The sequence below is a fragment of the Salarias fasciatus genome, chromosome 3, assembly GCF_902148845.1.
Source record: "Salarias fasciatus chromosome 3, fSalaFa1.1, whole genome shotgun sequence".
Classification (NCBI taxonomy): Eukaryota; Metazoa; Chordata; class Actinopteri; order Blenniiformes; family Blenniidae; genus Salarias; species Salarias fasciatus.
Window position 1 is genome coordinate 8077815 of NC_043747.1, and position 20573 is coordinate 8098387.

At 47.9% G+C, this 20573-nt stretch overlaps 1 protein-coding gene across 1 annotated transcript in view; it reads left to right on the forward strand.

Moving 5' to 3' along the window:
• The window catches only part of rgs12a (regulator of G protein signaling 12a), a 32857-nt gene that overhangs the window by 1182 nt on the left and 11102 nt on the right, over nucleotides 1–20573 (forward strand). The window contains 8 exon segments of the mRNA XM_030086836.1: nucleotides 597–2124; nucleotides 2126–2446; nucleotides 3628–3720; nucleotides 16455–16476; nucleotides 17290–17322; nucleotides 17957–18126; nucleotides 19156–19248; nucleotides 20224–20367. Coding sequence (XP_029942696.1) covers nucleotides 658–2124; nucleotides 2126–2446; nucleotides 3628–3720; nucleotides 16455–16476; nucleotides 17290–17322; nucleotides 17957–18126; nucleotides 19156–19248; nucleotides 20224–20367 — 2343 coding nt within the window. The 5' untranslated portion in view covers nucleotides 597–657.

Consider the following 20573-nt stretch of genomic DNA (forward strand, 5'->3'; position numbering starts at 1 on the left):
GAAGCTAAGGATAATTATATGAAAGGGAAGTTCATTAAAGAATCAGTAAGTGGGCTCTCAGCCAGACAGCATTGGATCTTCATTATGTCTGCTGTTCTCGCAGTATTACACAGTGTTAGTGCTCCACACCATCTTCATTGAGAAATCAGCAGGGGTTTCATTCTTTGAACCAGATTTTGTTATGCGTGTTGCCATGTAAGGACAGTCACATTTTTCCCAGCCTGAGGAAATATAAAAACATCTTTAATCTGGTGACTGTGTGAAGGTCAGATTATTATTCATTTAAAATGTGTCACATGTCGCCTACATACTTGTCAAGGCAATATGCTAAAATGATTCCGAGACAGTGCTTTACGACGAGATATGCATCCGTTTTTGCTTTTTGATTTATTGACGACGTCTTATGGGATCCTTTATGCCCAGTATCCAGTATCCTGATCGAGTTATAAAGTAGATATAATATGCCACAAGCAAATTTGAGACATTATTACATTGAGAAAATAAGAATATGCTTACAATTAGCCATTGTGTCATTGCACAGTTCTCTGTTGTTGGCACTTCATAATCTAACTTTCTCTTATTTTGTGTGTTCCTAGGATGACAACAACACAATAGTGTTGGCAACTTTCAAGTGTTAAAGTTCCCACAGTCGCAAAAATGAGGATACAAGGGCAGCCCGAGGGTGCGAGGAGACGCCTGGATTTGAGCGCGCCCGGCGAGCTACGGGGTGTGGAGATCACCCGCGGCCGTGCGGGATACGGCTTTACCATTTCAGGACAGAGGCCGTGCGTGCTCAGCGGCATCCTGGAGGGAAGCCCCGCCGACCTGGTCGGACTCAAGCAGGGAGATCGCATCATGGCCGTCAGCGGTACGGACGTGTCCGCGGCTTCGCACGAGACCGTGGTGCAGCTGATCGGCGGCTGCAAGGGGCCGCTGCCGGTCGTGGTGCTCACTGAAGGCCGCAGGATGGGGAACCCCATTCTTAACAACGCAAAGTTCGTTGGGAAAAGCGGGGTTTACCAAAAGGCAGGCGTTCTCCGCACCATCTCGCACGATTCGAGCAAAATACAGAACTCTCGCCATGTTGCCGCCATGAAGCAGAGGCCAGTTTCAGAGCCCGACATGTCTCAGTGGTCGCAGCAGTGGAGTGTTTTAGCCAAGCAGCCAAAAGAGGAACCCTCCACAGTTGGCGATGCAGACTCTGTTTGTACTGATGGAGACGAGGCTAATCCAGACTGGGGTCTTCTGAACATGACCCTGGTCGTGGGATACCTCAGCACCACAGAACTGATTCTGAACACTAATGAATCGGAGGACGACTGTCTGAAAGCCATCCGTGAGAGAATCAGAAAGCTGGGCACGGAGCAGGACACCCACACCCTGGTGATGATGAAGATTATGTTTGACTGCATACGGCTCTGTGACGACGCCGGCGACGTTTTGGCAGCCTTTCCTACGGAGAACCTTGTCTTAGGGGCAGTGTGTGCTGAAGACCCTCGTTTCTTTTGCCTGGTCACCACAGCACACATCATCAATGGCCGGGTACCTGAGGACGGCCCCCTGCGGTCCTCCTGCCACGTTTTCTTCATCGACCCGCAGCTGGGAAACCACCAGGACCACGTGGGGATTGCCGGGCGCTTTGGCTTTGATTGCACTCCTGATCCAGACGCTTTGGGCTGCCTGGAATTCCCTCAGACTCCCCCAGACGTCCTTCACTTCGTCGCAGTGCTTTACAGCGACCTGGGGGAGGCTGTCGAAAGGCTCCGAGCTAAACTGGACGCAGAGGCGCAGCAGCAGGCCAAGGAGAACGACAGCACCGGCAATCAAGGCAGTGCCAGCAGCAACGGGGACAGCGGCATCGGAACCGCTTCTCCCCCCGAGGAGAGAGCAGATAGGGATTTCCCTCCTGCAATCCACAATCACGCCGGGACCCACCTCCCCAGCTGTCCCTGGGATTATCCTCCGGCCGAAGACCTCACCCCAATAAATCACTCCGAGAGAGCCCGAAAACCTAATCCAGAGAACAGTGCCAGCACACATTCCCTTTCAGAGTCTCTAGCCGGCCCGGATTCCCTCACCAGCTTTTATGGAGGGCCCCCGCCCCGGCTGGAGTTCCACTTTAAACCCCCCACCGCCTCCCCAGCCCTTGACTAAGAAAACAAACTTCTTCGCGGAGCCTTTCCGAGGCAGCCAGAGGTGGTTCTCAAAGGCAAAGTGGCCCAAAGTCCTCAGCAGTGATCCTGAACCTCAAGGGACGCCCCCGAACAGCTGGTCCCCCGCCATCAGCCTGAGCGCTAGCACCAACAACCTACCCCCCCCAATGAGCCAGATCCCCTCGGACAGGTACCAGGCAGCAGAGGTCACGATGCTCCCTCCCAGGGAGGAATGGACCAGGAGGTTTCTGGAGCAGAGGGAGAAGCAACAAAAAGACGGCCGCAACAAAAACGTAAGTCCAGCAAACCTATCATGCATATTTTCTTCTTCGTTACAACACTTTGTTCATATTTGATGAATTTCACACTTTAATCTTCTAGATGTCGCAACAACGTACGTACAAATGAGGTTTCTTGTCACTCAGTGAATGTAAATAGCTGCTTTGTAAGAGCGCTCACGCTGAGATGAGAGCTTCTGTTTGGGTACTTTCTGACACAGGAAGTATTAAATGTTCACCAGGAATCCAGTTTCCAGAGGCGAGCCTGTTTTTTGGTGGCACCTCAAATGAAACACAATACTGCGATTTCAATTGCTGAGTGTGATCTAACTCTAACCTCAGAAAACACCTGCTGTAAAGTCAATGAAATAGTGGTTTTCTTTATCATGGTGTTGCTTTTCTGTTCGCCCACAAGATGTCCCCATGTATCCATGCTCCTGTCGGAGCGCAGTGATTATACAGTATCCTCCTCCTGCACACAGGGCTCCAATTAGTCAGCATGTAGGCGAATGTGTAAACGGCTCAGCAATTACAAGACGCATGCCGTGTGTGTTAAAAGCCTGTTTTTTTCTTCCAACTTCTACATTTGTGGATCGCTCCCTCATGTATTCGAACAAACTGCTTCCCTGTGTTTCGTAATCTGATTAGAATTGTGTGTTTCTCCCCTCGCTCGCATTAGATCAGAAAGAAGACAATCTAGTTACAGGAAGCCGGGGGAAATTACAGGGTAGCGCCCCCATGTCATGCCGCGGCAATTATCGGCAAATCTCCACTTCTTATTTAAGCATAAGGGACGAGCTCTGCGCTCGTAAGAATAGACGTGGCTGCCCGGACTGCTGGGGCTTTTATGTTTTTAGGCACAGGTCGGCAGGAAGCTACGGTGTTTCCAAACTCTTGCATTACTTTTCGACAGACTGTGAAATTAGTGCCCATTACACACGAGCGCAGCGGCTTTGGTGGAGGGATCAAGAAAAACCTGACATTTCCAGACCATCTGTTCAGCTGACTCACCTCAAAGCCACTTCGCCGTGTGTGTTTACACTCTTCCATTTTCATTGTCAGAGTGTCAAACTGCACACAGGCTCGTGCATCTCATCCGAGTCACTCCATCTGTTGAGTTGTATTGAAAGAGAAATGTACATTTTAAAATGTTGACATGTTTTTAATGAATTTGACCCCGCCTTGCTTTCCTATAGGGTTCCAAGTTTTGGGGAATGGGGATTGTTCGTGCCTCTAAACGTCGCTCCTCAAAGCGTCTCAGCCTGGCTCGGTCACTGGATGATCTCGAGGTGAGCGCAATTTCTTTATTTTAGAAATTTAATTGCCGCTCATTTTCAAAAACCTGAGATTTGCGAGTCTTCCGCGCTTCCGCTCTGCTTCATCTGTATGCCGACGAGTTGGTTTTGCTTCATTAATGTGGACATTCAGTGGAGCCATCCCCCGGCCTCCTTCGCACTCCACCTTCAGCTCTTTTTAACCTTTCATTTCCGTTTGCCTTGAACTCTGTTTGCCTCTGCACTTGTGGCGAGCGGCGGCACACAAAGCTGCCTTTGTGAGGGCCGGAGGCATGGTCCTGCTTGTTTGGTCCCGCTAATGAGCTGCCGCACAACTGAATATTGCACACACATTCTCTCATATTAGTGTCGATCAGGAGCTCTCTCTCTCCTTCTCTCTCTCTCTCTCTGCATGTATTACTCACACACACTGATTCACATTCACCGACACACACGTATGCAGCCCTCCCACCTCTCGTAAATGGGCCCAATGCATGCGAACAGGCACAAAAAAAAAAACCAAAAAGCGGTTTGTGCGCCGTGTAATGTAGCCCTGCGTTAGTCACATGCAGCCACGCCCGCTGACCACACCACTGATCTGCTGCCTGGGATAATTGTCCCAGCGCATAATAAACCGTAAAGTTAAAAACTGCAGGTTTCTCCTCAGGTCTTTCCCACATGTGCGGCTGGAGGATTAAAGACAATATTACAGGAACTGCAAACTTCCCGTCTTGCTCGTCCCTCATCAGCATTTATATTGCAGAACGCTATTCTTGATTCTTTCACTGACGTAAACATTGGGCATCAAGTTTTGTGTGTTCCGTGGAGATCCCCTCACCGTGTGTTTCTGCTGGTTCAGTGACCTTTTCTTTTTTTCTTGCTGTGGCTTTAGAGGCCTCAAATGATCCTGAAAGTACAAGAAGACTTTGTACTTTTTCATATCGAGCACAGCAATGGACGTGGTAATTTTTCTCACAGTGCTTTAATCCAAACACCTGTAGTCCGGCTGTCTGTCAGGAGTGCAGGGTGTTTTTACACTTTTCTGCCATTGTCTTGGTTGTAGCTTACTGTAAATTGATTAAAATAATTTTCCTTGTTTGTTCTTTTACTACTAATCATAACCTTTATTTATTATGTTGGGACTTATCACAGTATCTTCTTAAACACTAGAAACATCTCCTGTTTTCTTCATGTATTTCAACTCGTCATTTTCTTAGTTCTGTGGTTGTAATGCGGTCATAATGATCGGTGTTGCATAAAAAGTTTCCAGATTCAAACTTTTTTTTTTCTTCCTTGTTTCAAAATATGCCAACATAGTTCCCAAATAGTCCTTGGCATCTGAGCTTGTGATATGAACTTGAAGGTCAACAGACAACGGAATATTTTGGTCTATTCCTGCTCTCTGGACTATTTGATTACTGTTAATCTCCACAGAATCCAGTTATTAGTTGATCTGTACTGAGAAAATGGCTCGTCACGGTGCGTTTAGACCACATCTAATCATGAGCTCTATTCAGTCCTGGCAGTCTGAAGTGGTGGTGTGATAACACAATCAAACCATTGACACGGTAGGGAATTAGTGATGGTGATCAAACGCAATTAGACCTGATGTGTGCTCTGATTCCGAGATCTGACCTTTAACAGAATTCATGGTCACGTTCAGCTCGAAGCTGTTGATTTTTATGTGTATGTTGTAGTTTTCTTACAGAACTGTGATTTTGTGCAGATCCTCAGTCTGAGCTTGTTGTGCAGAATCTGCAAAGAGAAGCCCCTAAAGCTTATTTTCCATTTTGAAGGCTGTCCTCCTATTCACCCTGAAAACTAATTACAAATAATTGCCCAGCTCCAAACTGCTCGCCCTCCACAGATTCCTCAAAACCAGTTTTTTAAAACTTCCCTGAGTGATTATGAAGGCTGCTGTGAAGGACTGCTCTTCCTGGCGAAAGTACGTGACGAGCCCTCCATCGGGCCTCGCATCTGGACACACAAGAACACCGTGAGACCATTTCCAAGTTGACCATCAGCCCCGAGGGGAGACCCCTGCGGATAACCCCTGCCTGTGGCCTTGCTGCTCGTCGTGCACGAGCCCAGAACAATTCGGAAACGTTGGGCCGTGACGCGTTTTTCACCGTCACCGCGTTGTGCATCACAGTCACATCTGCGGTCACGTTTCCTGAAGTGTTCAGGTTCAGGGGGGGAAAAGCGGCTTCAGTATTTGTCTTCAAGCCGATTCATTTGTCTCGCCTGAAGACTGTTAGGATGCTTTCTGAGCTCCGCATTTGTCGGATCTCCTCATGGTAGGGCTCGTCGAAAAGGAACGTTTCTGCTTTGTACCTCTTCGAGCTTGTCACAGCCTTTGCTTGCTAAGGCCCCCCCCCCCCCCCCCCCCCCCCCCCCCCCCCCACATCCCCGATGAACCCATTCCTTGCGCATCCCCGTCCCCTCGTTTGTAGAAATGCTTGGCGAGATGATGAGAGCGTGTTCGACTTTGCGGGGATGGCTGCCGTGCTTGTGCTCACACCGACTCCGCCGCACAACGAGAACATCTGGCAACGTGAGCCGTTTGCTGGCGCACTCACGAGCCCCGGTGCCCGCTGAGAAATCGGGGGTACCTCTCCGACGCCGCCAGTGTAAAGTTTCCCCCCGCTTCTCCTCGGTGTGGAGGCATCAGCGGGTCTTGTTTGCATGCCTGCGGGTAATAGATCCATCCTGTGGGCGTAGCAGAGACCGAGAGAAGGCATGAAGACACAGGGACGGGGAGGGAGGTAAATAGAGAGGGAAAGAGGAGAGAGCGAGCGAGAGAGGGAGGGAGGGAGGGAGGGAGAGGGAGGGGGAAGAACCGGCAGCAGAGGAAGAGAGGGAGCGTTTGAACTCCCAGTAGCTGTCAGGATTTTTCGGCTCTCCGAGCGCGCTTCTCTCTCCTCCCCCGCTCGGCGCCGTCTCTCAGCACACACTCGCACAGGCGCCGCCGAGACCCAGCGGATGGACTCTCTCACACACTCCGGGCTCGTGGAGCAGCGCTGAGGACCAGCCCGGCACAACAGCGGCCATACATGGAGCAAACTTTAACTCTCAGCTCAGTAAGTCTGGAAGACTCCGCTGTCCGTTCCCACTTGTCGTCTGGTTGGTGGCATCCCCATCTTCCAGGGCTGTCCTCCCTGCGAGCCGTGCTCTCCCCTCTTTGGGCTCTTTGTGGCTCCTGTTGTACCCTTCCAGCTGCATACAGTGGTTAGCTTGTGTGGTCTGTCAGAGGAATGTTTTGACCCGTGCCAGCTGAACTCCCATGTGCTGCGTGACACACACTGCACGGCTGTGCACGGCAAAAAGTGCTCCTGCATCCAGACCGGGATGCACGCTGACTCTGGATCGGATTTTCTGCCGAGAAAGTTTGGGTCAATCGCCCGTGGGTTTCATTCTCTCTTTCTTTCTCTTGCCCCATGATTAGAACCTTCCTCAAAGTCAGTTGAGAAGTTTGAAGCGTTTGGAACGCAGAGATCTAAATAACATGGAGTGTCAGGCGTAGCATTGTTTCCTGGCGGCATCGTGTAACAAGCCACGGTTGGGTTTGAACTTGAAATGGGGCTTGTGGTTTTGCTCTGTGCAGGCATGTCTCCCTTCTGATTCACCAGCCGTCTTATTCATTTGTCTCAAGTCAATCTTTGCTGGAATATCCTCTCTTTTTATTTATTTTTTTTTCCTAATTTCGTGTGCTGGGGAGGGCTACTGTATGGTCTTCATTCCTCATGCGGCGGCAGAAAGGACCAGAAACCAAGCTAAATTAAAAATATCAATTGATGGAATCAGACTCGATGGTTTATTCTCCGTTTTTTGACGCGGGACTTGAGACGAGAAGAGGGGAGCGGGGTTGGCGTGTTCCCGGGGATTAGCGGCAGAAGCAGGAGAGCACGACGCACTTTTATCTCCCCGGCATCACATGGCCAGCGCTGGAGAGTGGGTGGACAGTTGTGCTCACGAAACGTGGCCCTAGGCGAGCAAATACTGAGCAGCCTGACATTATCCAAATGTCTTCAGTACCATTCCTTCTCTTCTTCTTCTCTCCTCCTCTTGAAAATGATGTTTTATTACCATTGGATGAAGTCCTCTCTCCAGACCAATCAAATGGAGAAAAGAAAAACTGCATTAGCACAACAAAAGTTGAGCAGAAGTTCTTCAACCGTCCAGCTGCTCTACGTATTAATCTGCCAGAGCCAGTAACCAGATGACCAGATGTTGCTGTGGTTTGCTGAGTTTGCTGTTTGACTAGAACTGTAACCATGGAAAATGCCCGCCGCTCCGCCGTCCCCGCACCGTGACATCATCCGCCGGCGTTCGGCATCGCGACGCGTGTTCCTCCGCTAACCGCAACAGCTCCGCGCCGATTGGCCCCGTCTGAATCAGAATGTCAACTTCTGGAAATGATTCACTCCTCGCTCTCTGTTTACCTTCCTCTCCTAGTACTACTATTATATTCCTCATTGACTGCCAAGGGTGTGGAGGTTACTCAAGAAGGAGCAGCTTCGGGATTGCCAAAGTCTTTTATCACCTCTCCGGTTGCAGTTTGGACATGTCTGAAACGCGGCGGGCGCCCGCTGCTTAGATAACGGCGCAGCGTGTTTTGCTTCGCCTCACGTCTGAGGCGTTGAGTAAGGCTGGCCCGCTTGTCGGAACGGGACGGAGGGCAGGCTCAGAGAGCGCCTGTAGCGGGTATCTTTCTGGCCTTGCAGAAGCCGGCCAAGGTCCTGTCTACCTCTGTGTGTGGAAGTCGTAAACATGGATTTTTGAGGCGGCCAGCTCCGCTCTCCCGGCGATCTTGTGTGGGATTGGCTCCAGCGTCAACCTTTGTGGTCTTTGTAACTTTCCCTTTTGAATTATTTCTATACTTTCTAAATAAAAAAATGTTCCTTTGTTGGCTTGTTTACACAGTCTTGATTAGATTACCCAAAATGGTGCAACTCTTCCAGTTAGAAAAATGTCTCATAAACAGTCCGTCTCACTTATTAACAAACAACATTGTAAATGGAAAACACTCCTGCAGCTTTCATTCATCTGAATCTTTTCAGCAAGTTTCTCTCAGTTCAGATCATTTTCCCGTTTCACCTTATGACTGCACTGAAATAAGAGATATTAGAAAAAAAACTGGCAAAAGAGCATTTCTGAATGGATTATACGGCTTTCAAGTCAAAATGGAAAATGTTTGTTGTGTTTATGGACAACAGTGCAACTTTTTAAAAATGGGTCCCAAGGCGGAGGTTTTTGAAAATGCTCCGTCTCTTTTTGAAAAAAAAAACACTCAGATTCTGTGTAAACAGCAGGAAACATTACTTTGCAGCATGTGCACTCTGACCATCGTAAATAGTTCTCATGCACATGAATGAGTGGATAAACAATAGCAACAATGGCAGCCATGATGAAATAGGCCCTGTTAACATACACTGAAAAATTATGAACGACTCATGAAGCTGTTGGCAATTTCTGACAAAAAAAACAGTGCAGACAAAATAACTCCTGGACTTGCAGGTGTTTCTTTTACATCCATGAATTTGTGAACAGTGAGTTTATACTGAATGAAAAGATCATTTATAAAAACCTACAGCCAAGTTTTTCAGGTTTCACCAAGGCTTAAATATGGATTAAATGCCTTCCTGAAGCACAAAGGTATGAAATTATCTCTTTGTCATTTAAGCCAAATGTCTTCAGTCCGCGGAGTGTGTGGGTGTGTTTTCAGTCGTACTTCAGCAGTAGGTAATTAGGTGCTGCTTTTGTTGTTATGGATTTTTGTCCTTGTACACTTCCAGGATGCAGAAACTATTGCAAATCTCAATCTTGTCATTGCATAACAAATATCTCCATGCATGTAAACTACCCTAAGCACTGTGAAGTTACCTTTTGCAATAGTTTTTTTTTTTTTCTAAAACCAAAGTAGAGGAGGGGCCTGTCAGTCAGACTTAATTACACATGTCAGGTTTCAAGTTGGAAAGTCCATTTTTTTGTGTTTTTTATGGCAAAGAAAAGGTGCAGTTGCAGGGTGTGGCAGCATCTTATGTGGTTTATCCGCCTGGAGCCCTGCAGACTCGTGTGAACGGAGCCCTTTCTCTATGATAATAAACTGCAGTAGGAGGGGTGGCGATTGCTGCCTCCTCTCTGAAGTTGCTCCACCTGTGGAGAGTCCAGCTGTTGCTTCTAAATCAAACGCTTGTTTTGTGTTTGGCTTTTGTTCCGACAAGCGCACCTGTGAAATTGCGAGTGTGGGTTGCAGTTCACGAGCCCCTGAAGGTTCAGGCCGAGGTGTAGTCGGTGGCGAAGGCATTACGCTGCTGACCCTGCAACAGCTCGAGGGATCCATTTAAAAGAATGCCGTGACACACACACACACTCACACTCGGGCAGCACTGAGCAAATTATAGTAATGCCAGTTTAATCCGAACCGGAGGAGGGCTGCACCCATCTGCTGTGGCTAACCGGTTCAGGTTGGGGAGCAGTTAGTAGATTACTAGACGACCAGAAGGGATTAAGAGATGAAAAGCGGTGCGGCGGCCCCGCGTCTGCATGCAAATCGCCCGTACGACTGCGAGCGCCTCATCGGTTCACTGAGGGGGATTTGGTTTAAACAACTACTTCAATGTCTTGACTCCTCGCAGCGTGTGGGCATGCCCCAGACATGCGCTCTGTTCTGTCCAACAGGTCCGGTGGATTTTCCACCAAAACTCAGAAAATAGAGCAACAACAGTTTGTAATTTTTTCAAAATAAATGCCGTAATTCCCCCTTCGAGTGGTTTTTCTCTATACCGATGAGGAGTTTCCTTGACAATTCTTGCAAAATCAATGAGATCCAATGCTTTATTCACCTCAAATGCGAACCTCAGTCTGATCATAAGTCAAGAAGGATTTCATTGCTGTCACCGTTTCCCGGACTCTCACGATAAGGAAGGGATTTCTCAACGGCGTGACTGTAAGTTTCTGCATATCATGAAACGTGTGATCGTCTGACAGGTCTCAATATAGAGTCTGTGCAGACACCACGTCTATTCATCCAGGGTACACCGAGCTCCTGTACCTGTTTTTTTGGCTCCCTTATCATCATGTAAGCAAACCAAACTCATCAGATCGTCGTTGATGTGATCGAGTTTCTTGCAAATTTGTTGCAACAAACAAGAAAATCCTGCGGCAAAAGCACCATTCCGCTCCAGGTTGTCTGTCCTCACTTGGATATTTTCACTGTGTCCCTCTCTCCCCCACACCGGTTGGGAAAGAAACGCGTCTTCCATCTTATCAGCCACCGCGCCCTCACCCCCCACCTCCCTGAAAAGGAAATTCCCCCCATGCTCAGGAATAGTTTGTCGTCCCTCCGCAGATAGCAGGCCACGATAATCCTCCGTCCCGGGTCCAGCTTGCCCCGCTGCCATTAGAGTGTTGTGATGAGCTGCGCTTGTTGCTGCAGTGAAGTCCTGTCAACACACGTTTCACGGATTGATTGAATGAAGTTTCAAAGTTCCCCATGCGGCAACATTTACTTCAGACTTCAGATTTTCAACAAGAAATAGAAGAGTGTGACTCCTGGAGGCGTTTCTGCACCCAGCTTTTACCCCTGGAGAGGTCAAGTCAAAAGGGCAAGAGGACGCCCAAAGGGCCACGGCGAGCCGTTGTAGGATTTTAGAGACCACAGTTACGGATGACTCAGCTCAGCGCCGAGAATAGCTTACAATTACTGCGTGACGGATTTTTATCTTTAGATGAAAGCACACACATTTGGATTTTTGTGTGTCGCAGTCCTGTGCTGTAGCATAAATATACAGAAGAGCTATTACTACCACACTCAAACCTCCTCGCATTAAAGGTTCCCAGGGTTTGAGCAATAATACGTTTTTACTAGCTGTCTTTTTTGTGTTGCAGTGATGGACAATGAAGTCCAACAAAAGCACACTGAGAAATGAAACACTTAAGAATAAAAAGCTTTGCTGCTGTAATCTCATTGAAACAGCAGAATGTACTCAGAATACAGCGAGAAATAGTTTGTAGAATCCATTTTTTAATATGCATATATGCTGATCGGGCCTTCTGAGGTTACATTCTGACTGGAAAAACATTCTTCAGCTTCTAATGCAAAAAATAAATTAAAAATTAAAAAAAAAATAAATTAAAGCACAAAGGAAAACGGTAATAAACGAGGCAATGAAACCCTGCTGTGATCACTGAACGGTCTGATGTGTGCAGCGTGAAAAGAGCCTGACTTTGTAACAACCGTCTGACAATTGAATGTAATTTACTAAAGTTAAGCACAGTGGAAAGTGCGTAATTGACTGGTGACTCTTCCCCGGGTCTAAATTTGCAAACTGATGACGCCTTCAGATAACTGCAGAGATTTAAAAGAAATAAATAACTGCAGGAAGCGTTAAAGCACTACAAAATCAGAGGACCTGATTCCACTTTTCTTTTTCAGGTGAAAGTTATCATTTGGTTGATGTGGAAGACAAAAACCGTTTTGCCGTGTATGAAAATACCACTTCTAAGACACATTTGTTGCCAACTCAGGCCCCGTTTGCGTGAAGTTTTCAGTGAAAACAGATTGTTTTTGTGTTTTCATTTCAGACGAGTTCCGCTTTTACACGGCGACGCTCTGAAAATGGTGCATTTAGTATGTCAGCTCAAGCATTTCCTCAAAGTTCCACCCTGGGAGCTGTATTTAAAAAGGTTGACGTCTTGGACACTAGGGTTGGGCGATATTGACTAAAAAAATTTATCCTGATAATTTCTGGCATTTATCCCGATAACGATAAATGTTGCGATAAAAAAAATTACTAATTAAACTCCACCTTTTGGACTGTTATTCTATCACCACCTCAGTCTTTGGAGCCCCCAAAACACTGCTATAAAGTAATACCAAATACTACTCTACTATACCAATTAAGTTTTCGTTTCATTAGTACACCAGTACTGCAAAACCGTAATGACTCAAATTTCTATATTATATTACACATTTCCCGTGCTTATTCTGTTTTTTCAGTATTTGTAAGGCATTTGCAGGGCAGCTAAGGGGCCTCATAGAAAGTGGGGGAGCTAGCAAAGCTCGGCTAATGTTGACGTTGCCGATTCAGAGTCTCTTTAATCATATTACGATATGTTCATTCATTGCATTAGTCCCCATATTCATATCATCACATGCATGGTAATCCGGTAACGATAAATTAACGGACGCCCAAAACTCCCAACGCAAGTTTTGGATTTTCACTGGTTTTCGTTGTCGTGTAAACGAAGCAAAGATAAAGGACATATTGAAGCGGCCCGCAACAATCGGGTGTTATAGAATAACAAAAGGAGGATTTTCCAAATGTCAGTGTTTTGACAACGACACGTGGAAGTCCCGGCACAAAGCATCAAGGACGACGTATGAAAGCTTCAGGAATAAAGCAGCATGTGCTGCTGTTTATCTGTGCATGTGAAACGCCCTCCTTTTATCTTTTTTTTTTCCCCCCCGAGTTTCACACACACACGAACACACACGCGCCATGCCCCAGGCCAATGAGATCGCCTCCTCTGTATCCTCGACGCGGCCACGCATGTACGACGTGTGAAAGCCAAATGAAACGGCAGTAATCCGTTCACAAACACGGCGTCATCTCCATCGGTCACAGCAGAAATGAAGTCCGAACGGGAGAGCGGCGGGAAAGCCTTGAGCGAGCCACCCCTGCTTCCAGGATGACAGTCGGTCTAAAAACAGTCGACATGCTGATCGCGGAGATTTGCCAGTTCTGTGGAGGCTCAGAGAGAAGAAGTGATGCCAGAATCTGAAAGAGAGAAGAAGAAAAAAAAAAACTTCTTTTTTGGCACACGAGTTGAATTTCTAGCAGAAAACACCTCGAGACGAAGCTCCGGAGTTCAGCCGGTGGACTCCCCAACTTCTATTTTGATTAAATGAGAATCATATGGTCTCGATTTAGACTGACTGGCTATTTCTTAGCGAGAGCGCCCCGACTGGAAACAAAGGAGGGGGGAGGCCGCTGCGGTTTGGACTGACTGAGTGTGTATGAGTGTGTGTCTTTTTTCTTTTTTAATTCATCTGATTCCTTCATTCCACTGTGGCAGAGGTTGTATGGATTGTCAGACGAGTTGCCATGGCAACAGCTGCAGAGCGAGGAAATCTTTCTTTCCTCTTCTAAACCCCCCCTCTTTCTCTTTTTTTGTCCGGTACCTTGTCAAATTTCTTCCTCCTTCTCCCTCCCTCTCTTTCCCTTTCTCCAACTTGTACAGACATGGTTTGCGGAGTTTAGGGTGGGGAATGTTCAGGTATGCGTTTACACACGCGCACACACACACACACACACACACACACACACACACACACACACACACACACACATACACACACGCTGTCGGTGCGCCGCTGGTGGACCAGACTGGTGAGCAATGAGTCTCAAAAAGAGACTTTCCTTCAAGCGGACTTGGATCTTAAACTCTGTAAGTAAACAGCGGCCGAGCGCGCTCCGCTCTGCCTTTGTTCAGTCAGCTGTTTTCCTCATTAATCTCCGTTCTCCGCCGCTCGTCTCTCAGTTTTTTTGTTTTTTTTTTTCCCTCAGAACAGCTGTTTGAAGTGGCAGGGACTCACGGGTGTTTGCGGCGCTGCTCGAATCAGAAGTAAACTTGTGTAAAAGTTCTTCGGAGAGGCTTACGTCTCAGACAGTGATGAATAGAGTGAATTTTAACCTGTTTTTTTCACTTCTAGAGCATGTCTGAACAAGAACCTGAAAGCCTTTTTTTCCAGTATTAAAGATCCTAGAGGTTGGAATGGCTTGTATTTCTTTCAGCAGTGGAAGCGTGTTTCGGTTGCGATGTCTGAGTTTGGATCACCCACATGAATCAGTGTTGATCACCTTCGTTCCTTCAGCATGTGGTGTCTGGAGATGTCAGACGGCGTGGCGTTGGGGGGGGGGCCGTACCGCCGTTCCAACCGGTAAAGCCTCTTCCAGCGCCCGAGCCAGCTCTCCGTCTCACTCTCTGACTTCAGTGGCGATTCTGGCCATTTGGTGGAGCCTCTTCTCCTCCAGAGCAGCCACCCACCGAGGACCCGTTCGTCTGCAGAGGTGTCGACGGAGGAAGGGAGGCGGGCCGATAATCTGCCGGGGTCATCACTCCGGGGTCACTGAAGGAGGCTTGTGTGGTCTAACCCCCCCCTCTCATAGCGCGCTCTTCACATGTTTTGACTTTGAGGAATCTTGAGAGTTGAAACAAAATCCTGTGAATTTGAGTTTTGGACTCTGGTCCCGGCGTTTCTGTCAGACCAGCCATCAGCGAGCTCCATTACTCACCCGGTTCCAGGCCGGAATCAGCCAACCAGAATTTAAACGAAGGTGCCGTCTGTTTGCTTGATGAACGTGAGTTTGCCACGTTTCCCTTTAAAATATCAGTTAACGTGTGGCCGGGCGCCATGCAACACGTTTGTCATCAGCGTGAACCTCCGTGCCACGGGAGCAGGGAACAATGAGACGTTGCATCAGAGCGGCAGGACTCATCGCAGCCCTCCCACTCGTGTATCACCTAATATTTGGAACTCCTGCTCTTACACAAAGTCCATGTTCATGAGCGTTGTCATCCTCTGGAAACTTTCTGTCGCCGGCCGTCCCTGTTTTTAAAAAACGAACCCCGTGTATTTAAGGTTTGAGGTTTGGCTGTTTTTAGACCTTCGGAGTGGGCGTCCTCGCTTTTCTTCTGTTGGGTCCCATGATTACCGGGCGCACGCTGGCCGCCGCAGAAGCAGGAGGCCGCTGGGTGTTGACGGTTGTAGAGGCCGGGCGGTGCGTGTCTGATGAAGCTTTTACATGTGGTCTCTCCCGAAACAGGAACCGGGAGTCACGTCATGCTTATGACCCACCGAGTGTGCTTCAGGATAATGTGAATGTCAGTCGAGCTTGAGCAGAATAACTTGTCGTTATGCAATGGCAGTAAAGAGCAAAACTGTGTACCGTCAGAGCCTTGTTTCGACATTTTATCAGCCTTGAGTGTTCACACTCAGAAAATACTCTTCTGGAAATAGGCTCTCCTTTTCAGATGAATCCTCCAACGCACCAGTTTTTTTTCTTCTTTTTTTTTTTTTTGGAGTGTTCTTGGACCGAGCCCTAAGATATTCTTCACGTGTATCCTCCCCCTGCGTTTGAATACATTTCTGACAACAGCTCCACCATTTGGGAATTAAATCCCTCCTTTTATTAGCTTCACCAAAATTAGGGTTTAACCAGGAGCTCCAAGCCGAGGCAGCGAATTCACATTGAAGCACTGCCAAGTAAATACTGTCGATCCATGCTACCAGCAGACATGGATTGTGTCGTATCGAGCATTATTCGCTGGCTTTGTTTACTCCCACTTACGGCTCCAAGTCAGGGATGTTGGGATAGCTGGATTTATTTTGATCCTATCATCCGTTTCTTACTCCGGCATGAGAGAAGACGACCCCTGTAGTCGCTCCACTTGTTGAATGTACATATTCAGGAATGTAAATGTGTGTCTGTGGGGGTAAAGTGAAGTCTGGAGGTGTGAACAGCTGTGTGTGGAGGAGGCCGGGGCGGGCGGGGGGGGCGGCGGGGGTCCTCCCACTTGCAAATGAACGGATGTGGTTGAAGGTCCCCGAGACCCAGAAACACATTCTGAAGGAGAAGGACACACACACACACACACACCTCAGGAGCGTTCCGCCAGAGGAAACTCTGGGTCGGCTTCATGAGGGCCGCCTCTCACTCATGTCTGTCTCTCTTCTCTTGCAGTCTGCTGCTTCCTCAGATGGCGGTGAGTACGACTCCTTTAATATGCCTTCAAACACGTTTCTTTAGACAAAACAAAAACCTCCACATGATGCTGTGAAACACCAAAGAGAGACAGGCCAGGTTCTTGTTCATCTTCCTCAGTCTTTCCTTTCTACTAACACTGTGAAAGCCTTTGATCTCTGTCAACTTTTTCTGTTTTGTCTGTCTTTTTTCTTTTTTTTTTTTCTTTTGGAGTGTCTGTGTTTTTATTTCTAATTTCCCGCTCCACCCTGCACGCAGGACTTTGTAGTCGTCCAATATAATGGCCTTGTAAAAAGTCTTTCAGCAAGGATGATGCAGTCTGCGGAGGCAGAATGCCTCATTAACAAAGGACGCTTGTTGAGTGTGTTTTGGGTTCCAGTGTGTGTGTGTGTGTGTGTGTGTGTGTGTGTGTACTGTCTGCCCTTCCCTTTTTCACGGCACTGTTAACAGGCTGACCGAGGCGGCGCGGCTCGTCTCCTTTCACCGCCGGTGTCCATCAGACCGACGCGGCCGTTTGCTTTTTAAGGCCGTCTCATTAACCGGATCCCAGAGCCTCGGCTCCCGGCGCAATAAAACCCCGCGCAAACAAATGGCTTTGCTCGGGCCGCATCCCGTTTCAGCATCAGACTGAATGAAAAGACGGTTCTCTGTTGACAGAGCTTTGGTTTCAGTCGGACTACACCTGTCTGAACACTCAGCCGTGTTGAATACCGGTCGCCCTCGCCAACCCGTCCGCTCTCTCCAGAATGACAACGACTGCGACCAATCCCGCCGTGACCCTTTTGTGTTTTTTTTCTGTTTTCACTGGCCGCAGCTCTAAAGTGGCCATCTGCCGCCGCGTTAGCAGGTACTGTGTAGGAGCAGTTCCTCCGTCCTCACCCACCTCTTCCCTCCCCGTGTCTTTCTTTCTTTCTTTCTTCTGCTTCTCTTCCATCCTGCTGGCTCCTCTCTCAAACATCTGTCGCCTCACTCTGTAGCACGCAATGAGATTACACAATCTGCCCGGATGTATTGCTCTGAGCGCCTCGGCGCTCATACATTCTGCAGCGTTCACGGCTGAAAGGTGCCGCGAGATAATCCACCTTTAATCTCATGTAGTCATTTTAAGACAAGATCTTACTGGAAATTCTATTAATTCATGAGACATGCTACATAAAATGATCACACACATACATGACCTGTGGACGATGTATGCTGTTGAATCCTCTTGTGATCTTATGTTTTAACTTTTGGAAAATGTCTACCATAATAATATTCGACTTCAGTAACCCAGACTACAACCTCCTGAATTATTTATTTTTTCCAGTAATCCAGCCTCCTGCGACTCTAGATCCAAAATGTAGCTAGCTGACTGTTTGTTTCTCCTTAGATTCATGTTGTCTAGTTCTTTAGAGCATTACAACTAGCATTTCCCCCTCTGCTTGTCGCACCTTTTATTCACTGCCTTGTGACCTGTGCACCCTGCTCTCCGGCCCCTGCAGACTACAGTGGGATCCAGCTGCAGGGATGCTGCAGCCAGAGCAGCCTGAACAGCAATGGGAGTCTTCCCAGAGCGGGCAGCCACCGCGGGCTTCCGGAGCAGCGCGTGGCCAGCTGGGCCGCCTGCTTCGAGCGCCTCCTGCAGGATCCGGTGGGCGTGCGGTACTTCTCGGTAAGCCGGGAGGGGGGAAAAAAGTTGAAATCGTCGTGGCGCAGTGTTACTCAATCGCTCTCGCCACACTGGAAAGTTGCGAGAGGAATCGGGCTGAGCTGCTTTTTGCCGAGAAAACAAACCGAGCGAGGACGTTCAGGGACGTGCAGATGGCCGGTGCGAGACAGAAGGTGTTGGGGGAAGAAGATCCACCGCGACAAACCTCTAAAATGCAGAGAGAAGCCGAGACGTGAAGAATTTGCATTGTCTAAAATATTTGGGAACTCGAGAGTGAAAACATGCTGACAAACTGTAATCCTTTCACGTCCAACTGGCAGGAGCCGCCGCGCGATTGTCACCATGCAGCACATTCAGTAGAAGTGACGATATTAAAAAAAAACAGCAACAACTGTTAGCCTTTTAACGACTGAGTTTATATTGTTGGGAATAGTGCTTCTCTCGAGACAACTTCTTCTTCTACTTCTGTAGTGGTTAAAGCCACTGTCTTAAGTTATACCGGCACAAAAATCATGTTTTTTTCCTGCTTTCTAAAAGCTTTTCAATTTTTTCAGACATCAAAAACATTCCAGGAGTCACTGTCACGGCCATGTCAAAGGGTTTATACAGTAATGTTGACGTTGAACTTACACAACATAGAAATCCTCAGATATAAAGTTCTAGCTGGTTTCGGTTCAAAAGCATTTGTCAATACTCAACCTCAGCGAGTAAAGGCTTCTTCTTTTTGAAACGTTATCATGTACTACTTCCACCCACACCAAAGATGCGTCCTTGAATTTAGCCCACAACACCTTCACAGAGCTCAGCGTTAAGTCCTGGCGTCCCAGAACCACCTCCCTCCTCACCTTCCCTCAGCACGGCGAGCTGCTCTCGCCCACGCCGTCCTGCGCCCACACTCGCCACATTACACCCAACTTCTCCTTCCCTCGCTGCTGGGGAGATGAGAAAACCATCGCCAGTTACGGAGCGCAAAGCAGAAGAAGCAGAAGAAGAAGAAGTAAAAAACCTCTCCTGTGCCGTGTGTTTCCACAGGAATTCCTGAAGAAGGAATTCAGTGAGGAGAATATCTTGTTCTGGCAGGCCTGCGAATACTTCAGTCATGTCCCTGCAACCGATAAAAAACAGGTACGTCCAACGTCTGCAGGTTGTGAGCTTTGGAATATACCGTGAATGATGAGGATGAGGCCGTGTTGAATGTGTCTGCGGTGAAAACGGCTTCGGCTACATGGACCAAAATCAAAAGTCACCTTTATTATTGCCTTCCAAGTGTCGGCTTGAAATTTCAAACCATACGTCACCAGCTGGTAATGGTGTGTGTTGCCTAGTACCTGGCGATACGATCCATGTCACGATCCGATACGATCCCGATATATCCCGATACCAGTGTTTATGACGATTATTGCGATACTTCAGGAACAACTAATTTGTAAACTAGTTCCACTTCATGAGAAAACTTGTTTGAAACACATTTTATTTGTCCCAAATGCAACAGCAGCACTCAAGCAACTATGTTTAACAGCAAACAAGTTCCAGGCTATTTTTTTTTTCTATTTTTTCATTTGAACTGTAAATAAAAATAAAGGCTAAATATACCTCAATAATGTAACATGTTTTGGGAAAATAAAGTGCAATCATTGTCAAGCCTGCACGGAGGCTGGTGGTGTTTCTGCTGTACTTGACTTTTGCAAAGTACATGTTGCAGATGGCGTGGCTCTTATCAGTCCCTCCTTCCTTGCTGTAAAAGCCACAGTGCGTCCAGACTCAGGGTTCTGCAGAGCTCCTGGTGTGGTTCGCTGCCAACTAGTGGCCAGGAGTTAAAAGTGCAGCACACAAAAAGACGCTGCAACAAACATTTACCCAAAAAATACATAATTAAAAATCGATATGGACGTTTTTTGAATCGATGCGAGAATCCCGTGACGTAGTATCGCGATATATCGCCGAATCGATTTTTTTACACACCCCTACCAGCTTGGTTTCTCCAGAAACCCTTCTCTTCAGGCAACAGACTCTTGTAATCTGACCTGCACTTATTGTTGTTTCGGTTCACCTTCAGCCTCAGGCTCATAACCCGTTGCTCCGTGCTCTCTCCTCCCTCAGCTGTCCCAAAGAGCTGGAGAGATCTACAACAGCTTCCTGTCCAGCAAGGCCACCATGCCGGTCAACATCGACAGCCAGGCGCAGCTGGCCGACGACGTGCTCACCTCCCCGCAGCCCGACATGTTCAAGACCCAGCAGCTGCAGGTAGCTGTTCTCTGGATGGAGCAGGGAATTCCTCCCCGCTCGGGGGCTTTGTTCACTTCGCACAAACATATTGAGGGTTTTTTTGTTTTGTTTTTTTTGGCCATCTGGGCTTGTTTACAGAAGTGGCTCTGAGTCTTTACCAGGGAAATCAACACAAACTGGCACACACCCACAAAGAGCGCGGTCACACACACACACACAGCCGT